This window comes from Somniosus microcephalus, chromosome 7 (assembly GCF_052327205.1).
Source record: "Somniosus microcephalus isolate GS21.2 chromosome 7, FLI_Smic_1.0, whole genome shotgun sequence".
Lineage (NCBI taxonomy): Eukaryota > Metazoa > Chordata > Chondrichthyes > Squaliformes > Somniosidae > Somniosus > Somniosus microcephalus.
This window is the reverse complement of record NC_140993.1, coordinates 138,474,348-138,499,791: the sequence shown is the minus strand read 5'-3', so window position 1 is coordinate 138,499,791 and position 25,444 is coordinate 138,474,348. Positions and strand designations below refer to the sequence as shown.

Sequence of the window (25,444 nt, the reverse complement as noted above, 5' to 3'; positions counted from 1 at the left end):
TGCCGACCTGCCCAAGATGGTAGCTGCCGTGTTCTGTGCCGGAAGTGGGTGGAAGCAAGGCAGCCGCCATTTTTTCTTCAAAACCGGTCTTAATGGCTGGCACTAAAGGTTTCAATTTCTAGGCCTTGATTTCAACAATGAGAAGGAAGTGTATGTAGGATGCAGTATTTGAAAGGTACAAGAGGCTGGCAACACAGAGAAGGGATAGAAGGCTAGAGGTGAGAAAAGGTTTGCCTATCACATCGTAAACTTTTCTTGTATCCTGTCCTGGAAAGTGAAAAAGTTCTGAATAGTCTAGTAGCCTTAAGAAATTTCCAAAGCACACCCGTGCATTCAGCCGTTGGCGGGGAGGAATCATGGATCACCTGTGCCGGCTCTGACATCCAGTATTGCAAACAAATCTCCCGATTCCAGTACACCATTGCTATTTCAAAATGCTTATCCAGGTACTTTCTAGAGAGATGTTTTTCTGCTTTATATTGATTCTCAGCATCCATGTTGCTGTAATGAGTAGCAGGGGGAAGGTGACAGGACCCAAGGCTCGGCATCAGAAAGTAAGACTATAGCGTCCTAATTGGGAAGTCTGTCACTGCATCGTGAATTATAAATTCCTTTAGAATTATATACAAGGCTCTATTCTCCAGGCAGATAATACACTTGTTTATTTTAAAGCAAAGACTGTAGATGAAGCTATATAACCAGAAGTGCACTATAAATATTCAAACCCATTGTTTCATTTTGTGGTGCCTGGCAGACTCCATAATTGGATAAATATATTTGAAGTCACTGTCAGGTCTGGAGGGTTTTTTTTTGTGTGTTTTGCATGAAGGGAAATTCTGGACTTGTGCTGTTCAGGATGAAAGTAATTTAGTTTGGATTTTTATTTGACAGGTAAATACGATCAGGCTGAATCCTATAGGCACAATGCTGGTTTCAGGCAACAAGGACGGGACTGTTAGCATTTGGGACCTCACCACCTTAACTGTTTTACATCAAGTTCATTGTCATTTAGGCACCATCAATGATGTTGCATTCAGCCCTGGTATGTTTCAGGCTTAAAAGTAATTTATTTATCAAGTGTAAACCTCATTATGGAATGTTTTTAAGGTGCATGAATTTGATGGCTTGCTTTAATTATGGTGCTGTATAAACAAATCCTTGCTTTACCATTAAGATAAAGTCTTTCTAAGCCAAATAAGAACATACGAACATAAGAAATAAGAGCAGGAGTAGGCCATACGGCCCCTCGAGCCGATCATGGCTGATCATCAACCTCAACTCCACTTTCCCGCCCGATCTCCATATCCCTTGATTCCCCTAGAGTCCAAAAATCTATCTATCTCAGCCTTGAATATATTCAAAGACTCAGCATTCACTGATACAAAATATTCATTCAGTGTTTTTTGCCATCTCCACATTTCCCACCATTAATTTCCCGGTCTCATCCTCTAAGGGACCAACATTTACTTTAGCCACCCTTTTTCTTTTAATATAACTATAAAAACTCTTACTATCTGTTTTTATATTTTTTGCTAATTTACTTTCATAATCTATCTTCCCCTTTTCTTAATCAATCTTTTTGTTATTTTTTGCTGTCTTTTAAAGTTTTCCCAATCCTCTATCCTCCCACTAGATTTGGCTACCTTTTATATGCCCTTGTTTTTAGCCGAATACTATCCTTAATTTCTTTACTTAGCCACGGATGACTGTCTTTTCTTTTACACCCTTTTCTTCTCAGTGGAATATATTTTCTTTGGAAGTTGTAAAATAACTCCTTAAATGTACACCACTGATCATGTATCGTCTTACCCTTTAATCTATTTTCCCAATCCACTCTACTCAATTCCACTCTCATACCTTGTCTCCTTTATTCAAGCTTAGCACGCTTGTTTGAGATCCAACCTTCTCACCCTCTAATTGAATATGGAATTCAACCATGTTATGGTCACTCATTCTAAGGGGATCCTTTACTAGGACATTTTTAATTAATCCTGTCTCATTACACAGGACCAGATCTAAGGTTGCTTGCCGCCTGGTCGGTTCAGTTACATACTGCTCAAGAAACCCATCCCTAATACACTCAATGAACTCATCTTCAAGGCAGCCCTGCCCAATTTGATTTGTCCAATTAATATGATAGTTAAAATCCCCCATAATTATAGATGTTTCCTTATTACAAGCCTCAACTATTTCCTGATTGATACTCTGTCCAACAGATTTGCAACTGTTCGGAGGCCTATAGACTACGCCCACTAGTGTTTTTTTCCCCTTATTATTCCTTATCTCCACCCAAACTGTTTCATTATCCTGATCTTTTGACCCAATATCATTTCTCTGTATTACAGTGATTCCTTCCTTTATTAACATAGCCACCCCACCTCCCCTTCCTTCCTGCCTGTCCTTCCTGATCGTTAAATAACCTGGTATGTTTAATTCCCAGGCATTGTCACCCTGCAGCCATGTTTCTGTAATGGCCACAAGATCATACCCATATGTAGTTATTTGTGCCATTAACTCGTCTATTTTGTTACGAATGCTACGTGCATTCAGATAGAGAACTTTCAAAGATGTTTTGTGACACTTAGTTCCTGCTTTTGCCCTTTTTATTACTTTACCTTTTACTCCATACCTTCAAATGTAACCCCGCTATTTAAGAAAGGAGGGAGAGTAGAAAACGGGAAACTACAGACCTGTTAGTCTCACATCAGTAGTTGGGAAAGTGCTGGAATCTATTATAAAGGATGCAATAACTGGGCACTTAGAAACTAATAGTAAGATTGGGCAGAGTCAACATTGATTTATGAAAGGGAAATCCTGTTTGACAAACCCATTGGAGTTCTTTGAGGATATAACTAGTGGAGTAGATAAAGGGGAACCGGTAGATGTGGTGTATTTGGATTTTCAGAAGGCCTTCGATAAGGTCCCACGCAAGAGGTTGGTGAACAAAATTAGGGCACATGGAATTGGGGGTAATATACTAGCATGGATTGAGAATTGGTTAACAGACAGAAAACAAAGAATATGGATAAATGGGTCTTTTTCAGGATGGCAGGCTGTGACTAGTGGGGTACTGCAAGGATCGGTGCTTGGGCCCCAGCTATTCACAATCTATATCAATGATTTGGATGAGGGGACTAAATGTAACATTTCCAAATTTGCTGATGATACAAAGCTAGGTGGCAGTGTCAGTTGTGAAGAGGCTTCAGGGGGATCTCGACAAGCTCAGTGAGTGGGCGAGAACATGGCAGATGGAATATAATGTGGATAAATGTGAAGTTATCCACTTTGGTAGGAAAAAACAGAAAGGCAGAGTATTTCCTAAATGGTGAAAGATTGGGAAATGCAAATGCTCAAAGGGACCTGGGTGTCCTTGTACATGAGTCACTGAAAGTGAATGTGCAGGTGCAGCAAGCCATTAGGAAGGCAAATGGTATGCTGGCTATTACAAGAGGATTTGAGTACAGGAGCAAGGATGTCTTACTCCAATTATATAGGGCCTTGGGGAGACCACACCTGGAGTACTGTGTACAATTTTGGTCTCCTTACCTAAGGAAGGATATACTTGCCATAGAGGGAGTGCAACGAAGGTTCACGAGATTGATTGATTCCTGGGATGGCGGGACTGTCATATGAGAAGAGATTGAGTAAACTAGGCCTGTATTCTCTTAAATTCAGAAGAATGAGAGGGGATCTCATTGAAGCATACAAAATGATTATAGGGCTTGATGGGGTGGATGCTGGGAGAATGTTTCCCTTGGCTGGGGAGTCTAGAACCAGGGACCACAGCCTCAGGATAAAGGGTAGGCCATTCAGGACTGAGATGAGAAGAAATTTCTTCACACAAAAGGTGGTGAATCTTTGGAATTCTCTACCGCAGAGGGCTGTGGAGGCTCAGTCATTGGGTATATTCAAAACCGAAGTCAATAGATTTCTGACTAGTAAGGGCATCAAGGAAGGGATATGGCAATAGGGCCAGTGAATGGAGTTGAGGCAGAAGATCAGCCATGATATCATTGAATGGCGGAGCAGACTCGAAGGGCCAAATGGCCTACTCCTGCTCCTATTTCTTATGTTCTTCCTTAGGTAAGGAGTCCAAAACTGTACACAATACTCCAGGTGTGGTCTTACCAGGGCCCTATATAATTGCAGTAAGACGTCTACTGTTATACTCAAATCCTCTTGTAATAAAGGCTAAGATACCATTTGTTTTTCTAATTGCTTGCTGTAATGTTAACTTTCTGTGATTCATGTACAAGGACACCCAGGTCCCCCTCAATAGCAACATTTTCCAATCTCTCACCATTTACAAAATATTCTGCTTTTCTGTTTTTCCGACCAAAGTGGATAACTTCACATTTCTCCACTTTATATTCCATCTGCCATCTTATTGTCCACTCACTTAACCTGCCTATAGCCTCACAACTCACTTTCCCACTTAGCTTTGTATCATCAGCAAACTTGGATACATTACACTCGGTCCCCTCATCTAAGTCATTGATACAGATTGTAAATAGTTGAGGCCCAAGCACTGATTGTTGCTGTACCCCATTTGTTACAGCCTGCCAACCAGAAAATGACCCATTTATTCCTACTCTCTGTTTTCTGTCTGTTAACCAATCCTCAATCCATGCTAATATATAAACCCCAGTCCCATGAGCCCTAATTTTGTATAACAGCCTCTTGTGTGGCACCTTATCAAATGCTTTTTGAAAATCCAAGTACACTACATCCACTGGTTCCCCCTTATCTACCCTGCTAGTTATAACCTCAAAAAGCATCAACAGATTTGTCAAACACGATTTCCCTTTCATAAATCAGTGTTGAGTCTGCCCAATCATATGATTTTCTACGTGCCCTGTTACCGTGTCCCTAATAATAGATTCTAGCATTTTCCATACTATAGATGTCAGGCTAACTTGTCTATAGTTCCCTGTTTCCCCTCTCCCTCCTTTCTTGAATAGTGGAATTACATTTGCTACCTTCCAATCCGCAGGGACTTTTCTAGAATCTAGGGAATTCTGGTAGATCAAAACCAATACATCCACTATCTTTGTAGCCACATCTTTTAAAACCCTGGGATATAGGCCATCGGGTCCAGGGGCTTTGTCGGCTTTTAGTCCCATTAATTTCTCCAGGACTCTTTCTTTACTAATACTAATTTCTTTAACTTCCTCATTCTCACTAGACCCTTGGCTCCCCACTATATTTGGAAAGTTTTTTGTGTCGTCTTCCGTGAAGACAGATACTAAGTATTTGGTTAATGTCTCTGTCATTTCCTTATTCCGCATTATAATTTCTCCTGTCTCTGCCTGTAAGGGACCCACATTTACTTTTGCTAATCTCTTCCTTTTTACATACCTATTTTATGTCTCTTGCTGGTTTACACTCATTCTATTTTCTCTCGCTCTTTATCAATTTCTTGGTCATCCTTTGCTAAATTCTAAAATCCTCCCAATTCTCAGCCTTGCTACTCTTTTTGGCAACATTATAAGCCTCTTCCTTTAATCTAATACTATCTTTAACTTCTCTTAACCACGGTTGGACCAATTTTTCAGTGGGGTTTTTATTCCTTAGGGGAATGTATATTCTTTGCGAATTATGAATTGTTTCTTTAAATATTTGCCATTGCTTATCTACCGTCATATATTTTAATCTAGTTTACCAATCTACCTTAGCCAGCTGACCCCTCATACCTACATAGTTTGCTTTGTTCAGATTTAAGACCCCAGTTTCGGACTTGACTAAATCACTCTCAAACTCAATATAAAATTCTTTCATATTATGATTAGTCTTCCCCAGAGGCTCCGTTACTACAAGGTTAATGATTAACCCTGTCTCATTGTACAGTGCCAGATCTAAAATAGCCTGTTCCCTAGTTGGTTCCTCAACATACTGATCTAGAAAACTATCTTGTATGCATTCCATTTATTACCTTTATTTGATTATGCATTCCATTTATTACCTTTATTTGATTACCACACTTTTATCAGTATGGTTACTTTTTTAAAATGTAACTTGAGCTTATGTTGATGCAATCAGAAACAGTTTTAAAGTTTAGTAGACTGTCAAGCTCAATAAATTCTAAAAAATGGTCAAACATACGTATGATTTAATTGCAGATAGTCGACATGTTCTCAGTGCAGGAGAAGACTGTTGTCTTAAAGTTATTGATGTACAGACAGGGATGTTGATCTCCTCTTTGCCCACAGATCAGCAACAAAGGTAAAAATTGTTACAGTAACATAGAATATGATACATAAAAAAAATGGGAGTGCCATGCTCTGTTATAGACAGAATAAGGCAATATAATTTCTTTAAGTTGAAGATTCTATTTTGCTATTGTAATAAACATGGGAGAGAAAATATATAACAAAGTTCTATTCACAGGTGTTTCTGCTGGGATGGAAACACTGTTCTTTCAGGCAGCCAGTCTGGTGAACTTTTAGTATGGGATCTGATGGCAGCAAAAATTACTGAAAGAATTCTTGCACATTCAGGTATGACCTCAGCATTGTTTTTCTATATTTGCTTAGTAAAACTGTCTGTCTGTCCGTCCCGTCCCTTCCCTTCTCTGAAGTCATGTAATCATTTCCGTTACTACATTTCATAACATAGGAGATAGCAGCAGGAGTAGACCATTGGCCCCTCGAGTCTGTTCCACTATTTAATGAGATCATGGCTAATCATCCAAATTCAGTACCCTGTCCCTGCTTTCTCCCCATATCCCTTGATCCCTTTAGCCTTAATAAATATATCTAACTCCTTCTTGAATATATTTAATGAATTAGCCTCAACTGCCTTTTGTGGTAGAGAATTCCACAGGTTCACCACTCTCTGGGTGAATAAATTCCTCCTCATCTCAGTCCTAAATGGCTTACCCCCTATCCTTAGACTGTGACCTCTGGTTCTGGACTCCCCCGCCATCGGGAACATCCTTCCTGCATCTAGTCTGTCTAGTCCTGTTAGAATTTTATAAGTTTCAATGAGATCCCCTCTCATTCTTCTAAAATCTAGCGAATATAAGCCTAATCGACCCAATCTCTCTTCATATGTCATTCCTGCCATCCCAGGTATCAGTCTGGTGAATCTTCGCTGCACTCCCTCCATGACAAGAACATCCTTCCTCAGATAAGGCGACCAAAACTGCACACACTACTCAAGGTGCGGTCTCACCAAGGCCCTGTACAACTGCAGCAAGACATCCTTGCTCCTGTACTCGAATCCTCTCGCTATGAAGGCCAACATACCATTTGCCTTCTTAACCGCCTGCTGCACCTGCATGCTTACCTTTAGCGACTGGTGCACAAGGACTATGATTCTAAAAAAAAATGAAAAAGCCTTCCTGCATTGGAATTAACCAATTTATAAAGCCTCAATATCCAAGATGTTTCAGTGTCACAATTTCAAATTCTGTTGTGGGATTTATCATTGGTAATTTTGGCAATATAATGGTAGTAGCTCCAAATAAATTCCCAGCTTTTGAAATTGGGCACAGTCCAAATCTAAATAAAACACCAACACCATTCCGGGTCAAATAGATTTCTCTAACATAGGAAGCTTATCATAGTTGGTTGTGGAATTAGTTTTCAAGAATATCAGTCAAGACCAATGGATTAGGAAAAAAAGGGAGGCTTTTGGCAGATACAAAGGACTAAAAACAGTGGAAGCCCTAGAGGAGTATAGAAAGTGCAGGGGGGTACTTAAAGAAATTAGGAGAGCGAAGAGGGGGCATGAAAAAAGACTGGCAGGCAAAATAAAGGAAAATCCCAAGGTGTTTTATAAGTATATTAAGGGCAAGAGGATAATCAGGGAAAGAGTAGGGCCCATTGGGGACCAAAGTGGCAATCTGTGTGTAGAGCCGGAAGATGTGGGTGAGGTTTTAAATGAATATTTTGCAGCTGTGCTCACTAAGCAGAAGGACGATGTAGGAATAGAAATCAGGCAGGGGGATTGTGATATACTTGAACAAATTAGTATTGAGAGGGAGGAGGTACTAGCGGTTTTAGCGGGCTTAAAAGTGGATAAATCCCCAGGCCCTGACGAGATGTATCCCAGGCTGCTGTGTGAGGCGAGGGAGGAGATTGCAGGGGCTCTGACACAAATTTTCAGAACCTCTCTAGCCACAGGGGAGCTGCCAGAGGACTGGAGAACAGCTAATGTAGTACCATTATTCAAGAAGGGTAGTAGGGATAAACCAGGGAATTACAGGCCAGTGAGCCTAACATCATTGGTAGGGAGATTATTGGAAAAAATTGAGGGACAGAATTAGTCTCCACTTGGAGAGGCAAGGATTAATCAAGGATAGTGAGCATGGCTTTGTCAGGAGGAGATCATGTCTAACCAATTTGATTGAACTTTTCGAGGGGGTGACTAGGTGTGTGGATGAGGGTAGTGCAGTTGATGTAGTCTACATGGACTTCAGTAAGGCTTTTGACAAAGTCCCACATGGGAGACTGGTCAAGAAGGTAAGAGCCCATGGGATCCAGGGCAATTTGGCACATTGGATCCAAAATTGGCTTAGTGGCAGGAGGCAGAGGGTGATGGTCGAAGGTTGTTTTTGTGACTGGAAGCCTGTGTCCAGTGGTGTACTGCAGGGATCGGTGCTGGGTCCTTTGCTGTTTGTAGTGTACATTAATGATTTAGATATGAATGTAGGAGATATGATCAGTAAGTTCGCAGATGACACGAAAATTGGTGGAGTGGTAAATAGCGAGGAGGGAAGCCTCAGGCTACAGGACAATATAGATGGGTTGGTTAGATGGGCAGAACAGTGGCAAATGGAATTTAACCCTGAAAAGTGTGAGGTGATGCATTTTGGGAGGACTAACAAGGCAAGGGAATGCACAGTGAATGGTAGGATCCTAGGAAGGACAGAGGATCAGAGGGACCTTGGTGCGCATGTACATAGATCCCTGCAGGCAGCAGGACAGGTAGATAAGGTGGTTAAAAAGGCATCTGGGATACTTGCCTTCATTAGCCGAGGCACAGAATGTAAGAGCAGGGAGGTTATGATGGAGTTGTACAAAACGCTAGTTAGGCCACAGCTGGAATAGTGTGTGCAGTTCTGGTCGCCACACTACAGGAAGGATGTGCTTGCATTGGAGAAGGTGCAGAGGAGATTCACCAGGATGTTACCTGGGCTGGAGTGCTTCAGCTATGAAGAGAGACTGGACAGGTTAGGGTTGTTTTCCTTAGAGCAGAGAAGGCTGAGGGGGGACCTGATTGAGGTGTACAAAATTATGAGGGGCATAGATAGGGTAGATAGAAAGGAACTTTTCCCCTTAGTAGAGGGGTCAATAACCAGGGGGCATAGTTTCACGGTAAGGGGCAGGAGGTTTAGAGGGGATTTGAGGAAAAACTTTTTCACCCAGAGGGTGGTTGGAATCTGGAACTCACTGCCTGAAAGGGTGGTAGAGGCAAGAACCCTCACAACATTCAAGAAGCGTTTAGATGCGCACTTGAAACGTCATAGCATACAAGGCTACTGACCAAGTGCTGGAAAATGGGATTAGAATAGACAGGGCTTGATAGCTGGTGCGGACATGATGGGCCGAAGGGCCTGTTTCTGTACTGTATAACTCTATGGGGTAGATTTTCATTGACCCGTGAGGCGGGATTTCAGGCGTGTGGTGGGGGAAAATCCCAAATTCGGGGGTCCTGACACCATCCTGGCCAAAACCCACCTCCACGTAAGTTTCACAGGAGGCGGGTACCCGCCCTGCACTAGGACCCGCCGACCCGAGGTGGGAAGGGATTAGTGCCAATTAACTGCCTGTTAACGGGCAGTTTTTAGCCTAATCCCTATTTTGAGGGATGTCGTGTGGGATTCCCGACGGCTCCAAACCACGCCAGGTTAGAGCAGTCAGGCCGTCGGGTTGAAGGACTTGGAGGGGTTGCGATGTCGGTGTTCAGGTGAGTGATGAGTGCAGAGGTAAGTGTGTTTGGTGTGTCTAAAGTGTGTAAAGTAGTTTAAATTACCTGTACTTACCTTAACAGCCTTTCTTCACCAGGTTTCGGGAGTCCATCACTCAGCCGGCACTGAAAGCAAAATGGCTGCGATCTGTCAAAAGTGACAGCCTTCAGCTTTCATTGTCGGTGACAGTTCTAACTGAGTCTGTGTAGAATGACTCAGGTTAGAAGTCAGACTGTCAGTGTTTGACAGCTTCAAACAGCTGTGAAACACTGATATTTCATCTGTCAAGACCGCTTGACAGATGAAATTTCAGTCTGTGACGTCACCTGTTGCCGGGTGGCCCTTAATTGGCCTGCTGAGCCCGCTGGGCGGGCTCAACAAGGTCAATCAAGGGAAAATCGCGCGGATTGGCCGTACGTCGATGTAGGCGGGACTAAAACCCAAAAGTTGAAGTCCCGCCTCCTTCCTGACAGCTTGAGGAAAATCTACCCCTATGACTCTGACCAGGTCTGTATATTTTTGTATCTCTGAAGAGAAACATTAGATTCATCCATGATCCAGCAGTCTTTCAACTCTTAACCGAAATATCTCTCTCATTAGATGCTGAGATAATTATGTAGGTGAGAATATCTGCTCTGAAGTCCTTCAGAGAAAAGGTGTAACCTTAGAATCTTACTAATGCTGATCTGACTGGAGGTTCAATCTGGAAGGTGTGTGCCAGCCGCAGCATTTCCATATTTGGTACATGCAACTCCAAGCAGGGTGTCCTGTTCCATATATTGGGTCTTCCTGAGCACCAATTGAAGTTGTTCAGACTCCTTTTTCAGAGTTTGGAGAAAAAATTTAAAGTGCTGGAACATTTTTCTAGAAAAAAATCTGAGAACTATCCCTTAATGACCCACATGAGATGGACAACTTCAAAGGCAGCAAGGCATCATCCTATAAAGTGAAATAAACTTCCTTTAGTGGACAAAGACACTTTAATGCACTTATTTTTAAACAATCTAAAATAGGAAATTAATTGCTTAACTTTCATAGACTGTTTTCCTTAGTGGCCAGCAGTGTCTGTTGGTCACCCTTTCACTTCTTTCTGGGCTAACTGCCGTTTTAAGGAAAATATTCTTGGGATGTTGGCGTTGCTGGCAACACCCAGTTACCCAGAGAAGGTGGTGGTGGGCCACATTCCTGAGCTTCTGCAGTCCATGTGGTGAAAGTAACAGTTTGATACAACTGAGTGGCTTGCTAGGCTACTTCAGAGGGCAGTTAAGAGTGAATCACGTTTGTGTGAGACGGAAGCCACGTATAGGCCAGATCGGATAGGATGACAGGTTTCCCATGGTCTTCTTACTCCCATGGTCTCGATCACTGATGAGGCCATCACTGAGTACTTCCTTGTATCCTTTATCACCCACATCTCCCTACCTTCTTCTAACCCAATTTCCTTTTCCTGGTGGAAAAAAACTCCCGCAAGGAGCTTATAACTGCACTTTCAAACTCCCAACTGCCTAGCCTTTTGCCCTCCATTCCCAATATCTGTGCAGCTGTTGATTTGCTTATCTCTACTTCTGCTGGTCTTGTCCCTAGCAAAATCTTTGCTGTCTCCCATCCTGTTCATTCCTCCAGTATGGCCCTCATTTTCACTTAACAAAGGCATGGCTGAGGTTTTCAGCAGGGGCAGAAACAGGTGATGTTACGGAGATAGAAATAGGCGTTATGCCGCGGATATGTGGTTGGAAGCTCATTTCGGGGTCAAATTTGACACCAAGGTTGCGAAAAGTGTGCTTCAGCCTCAGATTGAAGCTAGGGAGAGGGATGGAGTCAGTGGTTAGGGAACGGAGATTGTGGCGGGGACCGAAAATAATGGCTTCGGTCTTCCCAACATTTAATTGGAGAAAATTTCTGCACATTCAGTACTGGATGTCGGACAAGCAATCTAACAATTTAGAGACCGTGGAGGGGTCGAGTCGAAGTGGTGGTGAGGTAGAGCTGGGTGTCATCAGCGTACATGTGGAAACTGATGCTGTGTTTTCAGATGATGTCGCCAAGGGGCAGCATGTAGATGAGAAATAGGAGGGGGCCAAGGCTAGATCCTTAGGGGACAACATTATAAGCCTCTTTTAATCTAATATTATCCTTATCTTCTTTAGTTCGTCACGGATGGATCACTTTCCCCGTGGAGTTTTTATTTCTCAATGGAATCTATATTTGTTGAGAATTTTAGATTCTTTAAATGGTTGCCATTGCTTATCTACTGTCATACCTTTTAATCTAATTGCCCAATCTACCTTGGCCAACTCACCCCTCATGCCTACGTGATTGGCTTTATTTAAGTCTCTAATTTCGGACTTAAGTATTTCCCACTCAAACCCAATATGAAATTCTATCATATTATGATCACTCTTCCCCAGAGGATCCTTTACTATGAGATTACTAATTAACCCTGTCTCATTACACAATACAAGATCTACAATAGCCTGTTCCCTGGTTGGTTCCACGACATCTTGTTCTACGAAACTGCCTCGAATGCATTCCATGAACTTGCCCTCCAGACTACCTTTGCCAATTTGATTTGCCCAGTCTATGTGAAAATTATTGCATTACCTTTGTTACAAGCTCCTATTATTTCTTGATTAATACTCTGTCCAACGGTACAGCTACTGTTCGAGTGTTTATAAACTATTCCCAACTGTGTTTTCTGCCCCTTGTTATTTCTTATCTCCACCCATACTGATTCTGCTTCCTGATCTTCTGAGCCAAGATCCTTTCTCACTACTGTCCTTATGTCATCCTTTATTATCAGGGCAACCCCCCCCCCCCAGCTCCTTTTCTATTCTGCCTGTCTTTTCGATAAGTCGATAAGTACCCTGAAATATTTAGTTCCCAACCTCGGTCACTTTGCAGCCATGTCTCTGTAATGGCTATCAGATCAAACCCATTTATCTCTATTTGTGCCACTAATTCGTCTATCTTGTTACGAATGCTTCGTGCATTCAGATAAAGAGCCTTTAATTTGAATTTTTACCATTATTCCCTGTTTCCACCTTATTCGCTGATGTCCTATTACCATTAAACTCTCTGTCCCTTCCTGTCACACTCTGCTTATCTTTACCCAAATCGCTACACTGCTCCATTGCCTTGACTTTCCTTTTTAGATTTCTAAATTTCCCCTCACTTGACCTCTCTTTCCCCCACCCACCACCTTTTAGTTTAAAGCCCTATCTACAGCCCTAGTTATTCAATTTACCAGGACACTGGTCCCAGTCCGGTTTAAGTGGAGCCCATCCCAACAGAACAGCTCCCTCTTTCCCCAGTACTGGTGCCAGTGCCCCATGAATCGAACCCCCTTCTTCCCACGCCACTCTTTGAGCCACGCATTTAACTCTTTGATTTGCTTGTCCCTGTCCGTGGCTCAGGTAACAATCCAGAGATTATTACCTTTGAGGTTCTGCGTTTTAATTTGGACCCTAGCTCCTCAAACTCTCTCAGCAGAACCTCATTCCTAATTCTACCTATGTTGTTGTTTCCTACGTGGACCACGACAACTGGATCCTCCTACTCCAGTTTCTTCTCCAGCCACAAGGAATATCCTTAACCCTGGCACTGGGCAGGCAGCACAGCCTTCGGAACTCCCAGTCGCGGCTGCAGAGAACAGTATCTATCCCCCTGACTATACTGTCCCCTACAACTACAACATTCCTTTTCACTCCCCCCCCCCCCCCGCTTGAATGGCCCCCTGTTCCACAGTGCCATGGTCAGTTTGGTCATCCACCCTGCAGACTCTGCCCTCATCCGCACAGGCAGCAAGAACCTCATACCTGTTGGATAAGGGCAAAGGCCGAGGCTCCTCCAGCACTACACCTGGGGTCTCCTTACCTGCCTGAGTCCCAGTCACACCCTCGTGCCCGTGACCAATAACCAGACCCGTACCACTACCTAACCTAAGGGGTGTGACTGCCTCCTGGATCAGAGTGTCCAGGTAACTCTCCCCCTCCCTGATGCCCTGCAATGTCTGCTCAACAACTCTGAGCTGAATTTCCTCGAGAAGCAGACACTTACTGCAGACGTGGTTGTTTGGAATCATAATGCTCTCCATAAACTCCCACATGCTGTAGTTGCGGCACACCACCTGCACTGCCATCCTTATACAGGAAACTTTGTGCTATCCAGCACCCACCGGACCGAGCTGCTGCCATTGCCTAAAAAGTGCCGTACTCTCCAGAGTTAATGTTGAGAGATACGGAGATTCTTATCTCCGTATTTGACAACAAACACTGTTGCTTAGCAACAGCTTCTAAACACTCGGGTGTGGCCCTAAAGCTCTGTAGCTGAAGCTGTTGCTATAGCTACAGACCTTGCACAGCTTGACTGTTCAAACAAAGCAAAAAAAACAAAGAAAGAATAAAAAACGGCTGCTGATTTTTGCCGGTGGCTCCAGATTGCCGGATAGCTCACCTCCGGATAGCACAAAGTTTCCTGTATAAACTTGTTTTATTTATTTTATTAATTAGAGTTTATGTATTTAATTAACTTAGCGTATAGTTTTGTTTTTTAACTAATTACTTGATCTAGTTTAAGTTATAGGTAGATTATTAAATATTTACCTGTAACACAAAGCACTACAAGTATTGGAGGCAAAAAGCAGCACTTCCTTCCCCCTCTGCTCCGAATTCCCACTCTCTCCAAATTCCCAATTTTAACACTGTTTAGAAGCACTCCATTTAAAACCACGCTGTGCAGACCACTCGAACCCTTTCCCCTCACCTCTAATGAGAAGTGTGAGGAGCTCATGGACTTCTTTATCACCAAGAAAGACCATCTGTTCTGCTGCATCCCCCCTTTCCCTTTCCCACCAAGCCAAACCTCGCTCCTGGCCCTCCATACTAGCCTGAAATTCAGCTCTTTTTAGTTTCTCTTTTATCTCTGCCCACGACCTCTCAAAGCTCATCTCATCCATGAAACACACCTCATGCTCCCCAACCCCACTTCTCTCTCCTCAGACACTGTCCAACGTCCTAGTAGCAACAAATAAAGATGCCTTTCACAAATGGTTCTAGTCGAGAGGAGCAGGCTTATTTTGCTATCCTCCGTTTTTTCTCCTCCACTTCTCTGCTGAAGCTGTTGCTTTCTTGCTGGGGTATGATTCCACAGGCACTGATCACTCTCTGGTACCTTGGCCATTAATCTTGTGTAAATCTTAGCAGTAGACTGTGATATGGGGGAAGTTCCAATATGTTGTGTCTCATAAATCAAATACTACACAGATCCTGTGGATTCAACTAGATGTGGCATGCATGGCATATTACCCAAGTTATGCAGTCAAATCCACTCATTGTGTAAATGTTACCTAGTCCCTGGACAAAATATGAAGCCTGGAGTGTCTCATTAACCTTGCAGCACCCATTAATTGCTTGTGGAGTTGGTCTTTTTTGTCACCAGATTTAGTTACCAATGGTACAGGATAAGATCATAATCCCTTTTGATCACAATTTAATCCTGTACAAATGAATCAACCTTATCCTTGTCGGGTTGGATAGTATCCCAGTTATATTAATGAAAGCACTATGCAATTGTCTAGATGCAGCTTTGTTGCAACTTTTCAAATAGAAATCTCAGTTGGCTGAGCATCATTCAAGACTGTGCTTAGACAGAATGCAGCCATATTAATATTTGAATGTGAGCATAGTAAAATTGCATAGTGAGGTATCAGTTTAACTCAGAACCATGTTAACTTTGTGCAATGATTTTGAAAATAAGCTAATAAAATTTGATTTTTGATTTTTTTTTTAAACTTGGCTGTTTCATTTATATCTGTCTATGCAATTTATTTCATTTAAGTGCTGCATAACGCCTATGTTTGGATATTGCAAATTACATAGGATTACAAAGGATATACAGCGCCGAAACAGCCCAACCAGTCCATGCCGGTGTTTATGCTCTACTCGCGCCTCCTCCAGTCTTTCCTCATCTAAATCTATCAGCGTAACCCTCTATTCCCTTCTCCCATATACGCTTATCTAGCCTCCCTTTAAATGTATCTATACTATTCGCTTCAACTACTCCCTGTGGTCGCGAGTTCCATATTCTCACCACTCTCTGGGTAAAGAAGTTTCTTCTGAATTTCCTATTTGATTTCTTGGTGACTATCTTATATTGATAGCCTCTAGTTTTGTTCTTCCCCACAAAATTGCCAAAGGAATTCATTTTTTTTAAAACATCATTTGACATAATTGCTTTATTTTGTTTTTGTCAGGTGCTGTCACATGTATGTGGATGAATGAGCAATGCAGCAGCATCATAACAGGAGGAGAAGATAAACAGATTATTTTCTGGAAGCTGCAGTACTAAGTGCCTTTCTCTGAATTCCTTCGAGACTTCAGCTTCGAGCACTTTTTTAAAAATAACATGAAGCAAGAACTGTTTTAAAGTTACATTGCCCACAATCTATAAGTAGTCATTAAGACAGTAAGATTAACCTACTTCTCCCGCTCCCTGTGGAAATACATCTCTCCATTCAATAAACCTCCCAAAGCTGAGAATTCAGCAGCCTGGAAACATTTGGCCTGTGTCTTGATAGCTTGCGAGATCTTGCATTGGTCCTTCCAATATGCTGTGTCACTGCAGCGCAGGAGCAAAGTATTTTTGAGTGTTTCTGATAATTGGAAAAAATAGTAAACCATGGGGAAATAGAACTAATTTTATTTGGATTTGACCAAATTTTGTACTGTTAAAGATATTTATTGCATTTTAGTTGCTGTATAGTCAAGTGTTCTGCATCAAGTGCAATATATAGTAACATGCATTTATCATAAGTTTGTGACGTTCATCTAGTATTAAGAATGTGTGTGAGTCTAGTCAACTGGATTGAATTAAGATTAGTCATGAAGTAGCAGAATCATCTGTCATAGAAGAATTCTGAACCTGAGCTGAGCTAAGGTTTTGCTTTCATTAGTAACTCTTTCAGTTCAATGGACTGGAGCCCTTTCATGCCAGACCAAATTGTGTGTCTATGAAAACTGATGTACCTTCATAATACACAAGTGCTTTTATCTTTAGATAAGTTGTGAAGTTTAAAACATGTTCTGACACAGTTAATGTGAATATGGTTGGTTGTCCACAATAGTTTTTTTTTATTATGATTGTGCCTTGATACCCTTTAGTAGCTGTAAGAAATTACTTGAGGACATATGCATCTGTGATGGTTACTGAAGAAAAATTAAAGGTTACGTAAAGTATTTCAGGTAGTGTCGAAGATAAAAACTTTGCCAGTGACTAAGTCCTCTGGGTAAATGATTTTGTGGATGGATGCTGCTGAGTAAACTCTGTCATTCTGGGGAGTATTTCATCACAAAACAAAATTTACTCTATATGTGGCATCAAAAGTATTTCTTGTCAACTGAAATTATACTAGATAATCTTTTTTTATATCTGTAGAGTTATTGTAAAGAAAATTTTTGGGATGTATGGGTACAGTTTGGAATTTTTATGTACTCTGGTTCATCTACTAATGGATTATATGTTCAAGATGACAGCAGATTTACATTTATATTTTAGATTCTGTTCTGCACAGCAGCATTGCAAGGCACAAACTATCACTAAAATTGGATATCGAATCACAAACGTGAGAATGTCTCCCTCCCCATTTCCTGAACATTATTTTGGTGCCATGTTGTGAAATCCAGGCCAACTATTAGATTTGTTTTAAGTAGTAAGAACCCTTATACTGGAGATCTGTTTCTACTCCCTCCTCCCACCATAGTTTTAGGTAGCTCTTGTCTCCTAATTGTCTAATTCCTTGTGGAATGTCAGTTAAATCTCTCCACCATTTGGCACAAATTAATATGAAAAATTATTTTTAAAGTTCTCGATAGGAAAAGGATAATTTAACTGGTTTATTTGTGGTAAATATTAGGCCCTGTCCCTCTGCTGAGCTACACCGGCTGTGCGCATCCTGTCTTGTGAATCTTCCACACACCGTAAACTCTGCAAGTGTATTTCTTGCTCAAAGTGAGACGGTGCATTAAAACCGATTTTTATTTGCTAGCATATTTGACTTGAGAGCACCAAAATATTTGTGTATAGTATTCCCAGTTAGAGTTAGAAAGGTCACCACAGAGAAGGGAAAGTAAAATGAATGTGGAAATGGGAATTTTTTAACTTGCACAAATGTTTTATTGCTGCTGATTTACATCATTCAGAGCTCATTGGTTTATGGTGTTTTTGGAGATGCATAACTTATAATGAAAAGGAAGTTTTTATTCTGTTCTTTAAAGTTGTTTGTGGACATGCTTAGGTGTTTGTTATATCACACCAAATATTACATTATTGTAAACAGTAAAGAAACAAGTATCAGTCATAATTTAACAATATATATTGAATGTGTTTTGATTAAATTTGTATAATTTCATATTTCATTTTGTTTTGCAGTATTTGAAATTTCTCATTGGTGTGGGAGCATAGTTAAATTTAAAAATTGCAATATATTTTTGCACGTATAATATCAATGACATGCACTTTTCCCAGTTAAAAATTTTTCTTAAATTTAAAAATTATATTAACCAAGTACTTCAGTTAAGGCTGTGCACTAGATGGAGCTGACCATAGCTAATTATATGGCCACCATGCACATAAAAATAAACTGTATTCTGATGCACCTCAAGAAGTATCCTGTGTTGTTTATTCTTCTAACTCGAACATAAATAAATTTACTATTCTGCGTTTTACGTAGCTAGTACACCTATCTGATAATCACAGAATCACACAGAAACCCCACAGTGCAGATAGAGGCCATTTCGGCCCATCGAGCCTGCACCGACACATATCCCACCCGATCCCCGTAACCCCTACACCAACACATATACCACCCTATCCCCGTAACCCCACGTATTTAATCCCCCTAACACTAAGGGTCAATTTATCATAGCCAATCAACCTAACCCGCACATCTTTGGACTGTGGGAGGAAACCGGAGCACCCGGAGGAAACCCACGCAAACACGGGGAGAATGTGCAAACTCCACACAGACAGTCGCCCGAGGACGGATTTGAACCCGGGTCCCTGGCGCTGTGAGGCAACAGTGCTAACCACTATGCCACCGTGCCATCCCAACCTTGAAAACAACTCATGACCACAGGTTTAATCAGCATTCTGGTAATTAAGTAGTGTGGTTACTACGGCTTAGAAATTGGAATCTTTAACGCCGGCTGTTAAGGCCGGTTTTGAAGAAAAAATGACGACCGCCTCGCTTCCGACACGGAACACTGAGGCCGCCATATTGGGCAGGTCGGCAGCGTTGCCGTTGCCTGCGCTCGCCGCAAGTATTTTAATTGCTGCGCACGCAGCGATTTTGAACATCACCACTCCTCTTGCCGCCCTCTCCAAAGCACGCCTGTGTGTGCAACCGCTAACAGCGTGTAGAGCCGGGAGAAAACGGCGGAGATCATAGATCGATCTCCGCCAAAGTCTTCAATAACTGCAGTGTGTGTCCAGTCCAGTGAGGTGGCTCATGGTGATTGCTGCAGAAACGCATCAGATTTAAGGCCTATTCTACACACATTAAGATGCCAGCACTCAACCAGAGCAGGTCAGTGAGTTCTGGCACATAATATGCACAGAACAACATGTGGTTACAAACAGTCTGGGGAACTTGTACTGCATCTAAAGGCCTGATCCATTACTGTCGCTTCCAATTGTGTCAGTAAACTGGAAATGAAATTATATTTGGGCTTTGTAAATATTTACTGTTATTGTTACAAACGTCATATTGAATATGCATCCTGTCCCTCTGAAGTAACAGGTGTGAGCTTATTACATTTTCAGTTAAAGGAGACCTAATGACTTTTTCCTGTTTCTGAAGGAATTTGTTCGTCTGCATTTACTGGTATCGATATTCAGGTGTTCAGGGTGTCCAGTAAACTTTTCACATCTCTTGGTCTATTCAGGGAGGTATCATAGATCACCTGTGCCGGCTCTGACATCCAGTATTGCAAACAAATCTCCCAATTCCAGTACACCGTTGCCCTTTCAAAATGCTTATCCGGGTACTTTCTAGAGTAGGGGTGGGCAATTATTTGGGTTGGAGGGCCACTTAACAAGGTTTGGTGAGCTGTTGAGGGCCGCACACCAATGTTCTCACTAAGGTGCACGGCTACGCACCAATCGCGAGTCGCCAGATCCCGCGCAGGCCCCTCACCAGTTAGAGATGCCGTGCATGTGCGGCCCTGCAGCAAATTTAAAGGGTCCGTGCATGAAAAAAATTAAATGGAACGTTGCATAAACATAAACATAAATTCAGATAGTAGTCAGATACTATCTTAAATACATAAAATGTAGTGTAAAATGTTCCGTTATTAAATGAAGGAAATGATTGAGCGATCAATTAGATGTTGTACTGAAAGCTGTGACTCGAGTCTGCGGGGCCTCCGACATGAGAGGTGTTCTCTTTAGTGTGCTGAGTACTGGAGCCCAAGGCTTCGCAAGGCCTGAACTACAATGGCATTACTTGGAACTCCGGGATCCATTCCCGTGTCTAAGAAGGCAATGCGAACTCTCCTACCATCGTACTCTGGGTACCATGGACGCAGCGCCAATCTCTTAGGTAAAACTGAGTCATCTGGCTTCAGTGTGGGGTGAGTTCAGGGCTGGGAGTGTGGGGTGAGTTCAGGGCTGGGAGTGTGGGGTGAGTTCAGGGCTGGGAGTGTGGGGTGAGTTCAGGGCTGGGAGTGTGGGGTGAGTTCAGGGCTGGGAGTGTGGGGTGAGTTCAGGGCTGGGAGTGTGGGGTGAGTTCAGGGCTGGGAGTGTGGGGTGAGTTCCATGAGAGGAAAGACACAGCACCGGTCTCTTTGGTAAAACGAAGAGTCGTCGAGATGAGCAGCCATGACGTGCCGGAGGAGGAACGTCCAGTGCATACGTGAGTGGCAGATTTGGCGGGTTTTAGAAAAGTGGTTCGCAGGAGAGAGCTGACGTTAGGCCGGCTCCGAGACACAAAAGGGAAGCAGATCGGCATCAGACATATAGCAGCAGTCCCAACAGCTTTTTTTAAATAGTCCCAGTTCAGGGTCGCAGCCTATTCCCAGGCTGCAGTAACCCTGAGTGAGCTCTCCTCGGGGCCTCCCTTCGCAAGACACAGACGAATGTGTAGCTCAAGCTCCAGCGGACCGGATAGAATGAACTGCTGGGCTGGATACATTGTTCCAGAAAGATACACTCCTAAAAAGACTTAGTGAAAAACCTTCACTATGTCTGTGTATTAAAAGAATAGGTTGCATTTATTTGTATTTTAGGGAGTAGAATCAGAAATATTGGTTGCATTCTTTAAAATGTGACAGATTGGTCTATTTTGACGCTTTCATTTATCTTGCATACCTTCTATATCAACTGAGAAACATAACTGGAAACATAGAAGTTCACTTTAATAAATCGCGGTCTCCTGAGAACACCGCACCGATCCTTTAGACCCGACCTTCTGCCTCCTGCTGATTTTACCGCCGGAAAGAGCAACTTGCACGGGAGCTTCTGCACTGCCCTCATTTAAATCAGCCAGCAGCACCAAAATAACTGGTACTGCCTGCACTCTTTTTGCTGGCGCCGGTTAACTTTGGCGGTTAAGCTAGGAGGAGCATTCCAGCTCCTAGCTCCACAGAAATGTAACTATTTAAAAGTTTTCCAGCTGTTTTTTGAGCAGCCTCCAGTGGTAAGCCTCGGGCACAAGCTCTGCCCATTTGTAGACTACTTTCAATCTGGATCCTACAACCAGTGTTAGGTGCCTTGCATATGCAAATCATAGTCCTAACGCCCTTTTCAGATGGGCACCCTCCACACCTAAAAGTTGCCAGTTTTCAATTTTACAGCCAGCACACTTCCAGGGGACAAAAGCAAAATACTGCAGATGCTGGAAATCTGAAAGGAAATGCTGGAATTACTCAGCAGGTCAGACAGCATCTGTGGAGAAATAAACAGAATTAACGTTTCAGGTCGATGACTGGAAAAAGTTAGTGATGTAACAGATTTTAAGCAAGTGCAGGGGTAGGGAAAGGGGGGAGGTGAAGAAAGAACAAAAGGGGAAGGTCTGTGATTGGGTGGAAGACAGGAGAGATTAAATGACAAAAGGGATGATGGTGCAAGGGAATGTTAATGAGACAAGTAAAGAAACACAATACGGGTCCAGAGGAGGTGAGCAGAATCATTACCAACAGGTGCTGCCTGGAAAAATTGGAGTGGTGGTTATGAGCTGAAATTGTTGAACTCCAGGATGGTGTGTTGCCTCCCTGGTGCAAGGGTCAAGGATGTCTCAGAGCGGCTGCAGAACATTTTGGAAGGGGAGGGTGAACAGCCAGTTGTGCATATAGGTACCAACGATATAGGTAAAAACTGAGATGAGGTCCTAAAAGCTGAATAGAGGGAGTTAGGAGGTAAATTTAAAAAAAAATAGGAACTCAAAGGTAGTAATCTCAGGATTGCTACCAGTGCCACGTGCTAGTCAGAGTAGAAATAGAAAGATATTTCAGATGAATACATGGCTAGAGGAATGGTGCAAGGGGGAGAGATTCAAATTTCTGGGACATTGGAACCGGTTCTGGGGGAGGTGGGACCAGTACAAAACAGACGGTTTGCACCTGGGCAGGGCCGGGACTGATGTCCTAGGGGGAGTGTTTGCTAATGCTCTGGAGGAGGGTTTAAACTAAAATGGCAGGGGGTTGGGAACCTGAGCGGAGAGACAGAGGAAAGGGAAACAAGGATAAAAGCAAAAGACAGGAAGGAGAAAAACAAAAGTGGCAGGCAGAGAAATCAAGGTTTTAAATCAAACATGGCCACAGTAAATAATAATTCTAAAAGATCTAAGAGCATTAAAAAAACAAGCCTGCAGGCTTTGTGTCTTAATGCAAGGAGCATTCGTAATAAGGTGGATGAATTAGCTGCACAAATAGAGGTAAACGAATATGATATGATTGGGATTACGGAAACATGGCTCCAGGGTGGCCAAGGCTGGGAACTCAATATCTCGGGGTATTCAATATTCAGGAAAGATAGGCAAAAAGGAAAAGGAGGTGGGGTAGCATTGCTGGTTAAAGAGGGGATTAACACAATTGAAAGGGAGGATATTAGCACTGATGATGTGGAATCTGTATGGGTAGAACTGAAAAATACCAAGGGGCAGAAAACGTTAGTGGGAGTGGTATACAGACCTCCAAACAGTAATGCGGAGGTCGGGGATGGCATTAAACGGGAAATTAGAGAAGCGTGCAATAAGGGCACAGCAGTTATCATGGGTGACTTTAATCTACATATAGATTGGGCTAACCAAATTAGTAACAATATTGTGGAGGAGGTATTCCTGGAGTGTATACGGGATGGTTTCCTGGACCAATATGTCGAGGAACCAACTAGAGATCAGGCCATCTTAGACTGGGTATTGTGTAATGAGAAAGGATTAATTAGCAAACTTGTTGTGTGAGGCCCCTTGGGTCAGAGCGATCATAATATGATAGAATTCTTCATTAAGATGGAGAGTGAAATAGTTGACTCAGGCTAGGGTCCTGAATTTAAATAAAGGAGACTGCGAAGGTATGAGGTGCGAGTTGGGTAGGATTGATTGGGGAATGACACTCAAAGGGTTGACGGTGGATGGGCAATGGCAAACATTCAAAGATCGCATGGATGAACTACAGAATTTGTTCATCCCAATTTGGCATAAAAATAAAACAAAAAAGGTGACTCAACTGTGGCTAACAAGGGAAATTAGGGATAGCATAAGATCCAAGGAGAGGACATATAAATTGGCCAGAAAAAGCAGTAAACCTGAGGATTGGGAGTAGTTTAGGATTCAACAAAGGAGGACAAAGGAATTAATTAAGAGGGGGAAAATAGAGTATGAGAGTAAGCTTGCACGGAACATAAAAACTGACTGTAAAAGCTTTTATAGATATGTGAAGAGAAAAAGATTGGTGAAGTCAAGCGTAGGTCCCTTTGCAGTCAGAATCAGGGGAATTTATAATGGGGAACAAAGAAATGGCAGACCAATTAAATACATACTTTGGCTCTGTCTTCACAAAGGAGGACACAAATAACCTCCCAAAGATGTCGGGGAACATAGGGTCTAATGACAGGGAGGAACTGATAGAAATCAGTATTTGTAGGGAAATGGTGTTAGGGAAATTGATGGGATTGAGGGCTGATAAATCCCCAGGGCCTGATAATCTACATCCTAGGGAATCCTACATCTTAAGGAAGTGGCCCTAGAAATAATAGATGCATTGCGGGTCATCTTCCAAAATTCGATAGACTCTGGAACAGTACCCATGGATTGGCGGGTAGCTAATGTTACCCCACTGTTCAAAAAGGGTGGTGATGCGCCATCAATAACTCCAGAAGACTAAGAGTTAAACTTATAACAAGTAGGCTTTTATTAACAAAAGAATACGAGCATGCCTCTGCTGGTAGACCGATCCTTAAAGCCAGGGGGACTGGAGGTCAATCACCTTTATACCTGGGCTTAGGGGTGGAGCTAGGGGCGGAGCCAGCTGAGGCATGCCCAGACATGTTCTGTACAGGCAGATTAGTGGTTTACCACAGGTGGTAGAGAGAAAACGGGGAATTATAGACCGGTAAGCCTGACATCGGTAGTGGGGAAAATGCTAGAGTCCATTATAAAGGATGTAATAGCAGAGCACTTGGAAAAAAGTGACCGGATCAGACAAAGTCAACATGGATTTACAAAAGGTAAATCGTGCTTGACTAATCTACTGGAATTTTTGAAGATGTAACTGGTAAAATAGATAAGGGAGAACCAGTGGATGTGGTGTATTTGGATTTTCAAAAGGCTTTCGATAAGGTCCTGCATAAGAGATTAGCATGTAAAATTAAGGCACATGGGATTGGGGGCAAGGTATTGACTTGGATAGAGAACTGGTTGGCAGACAGAAAGCAAAGAGTTGGAATAAACGGCTCTTTTTCCGAGTGGCAGGCAGTGACTAGTGGGGTACCGCAGGGATCAGTCCTTGGACCCCAGCTATTCCCAATATAAATGATCTGGATGAGGGAACTAGATGTAATATCTCCAAGTTTGCAGACGACACAAAGCTGGGTGGGCGTGTGTGCTGTGAGGAGGATACTGAGAAACTCCAGTATGATTTGGACAGGTTGGGTGATTGGGCAGAAGCATAGCAGATGCAATATAACGTGGATAAATGCGAGGTTATCCACTTTGGTGTCAAAAAAAGGAAGGCAGATTATTATCTGAATGGCAATAGATTGGGAGAAGGGGAAGTGCAACGAGACCTGGGCGTCCTTGTGCACCAGTCGCTGAAAGTAAGCATGCAGGTGCAGCAGGCGGTTAAGAAGGCAAATGGTATGTTGGCCTTCGTAGCAAGAAGGTTTGAGTACAGGAACAAGGATGTCTTGCTGCAGTTGTACAGGGCCTTGGTGAGGCCACATCTGGAGTATTGTGTGCAGTTTTGGTCGCCTTATCTGAGGAAGGATGTTCTTGCCATGGAAGGAGTGCAGCGAAGATTCACCAGGCTGATACCTGGGATGGCA

At 42.6% G+C, this 25,444-nt stretch overlaps 1 protein-coding gene across 2 annotated transcripts in view; it reads left to right on the top strand.

The window, feature by feature from the left end:
- The window catches only part of nsmaf (neutral sphingomyelinase (N-SMase) activation associated factor), a 103,831-nt gene extending 85,259 nt beyond the window's left edge, over window positions 1-18,572 (top strand). For both annotated transcript variants that reach the window (XM_085992997.1, XM_085992998.1), the window contains exons 28-31: window positions 892-1,042; window positions 6,120-6,222; window positions 6,388-6,497; window positions 16,164-18,572. In XM_085992997.1, coding sequence (XP_085849123.1) covers window positions 892-1,042; window positions 6,120-6,222; window positions 6,388-6,497; window positions 16,164-16,258 — 459 coding nt within the window. In that variant the 3' untranslated portion in view covers window positions 16,259-18,572. The remainder of the gene's footprint in view (window positions 1-891; window positions 1,043-6,119; window positions 6,223-6,387; window positions 6,498-16,163) is intronic.
- The last annotated feature ends 6,872 nt before the right edge of the window (window positions 18,573-25,444 follow it).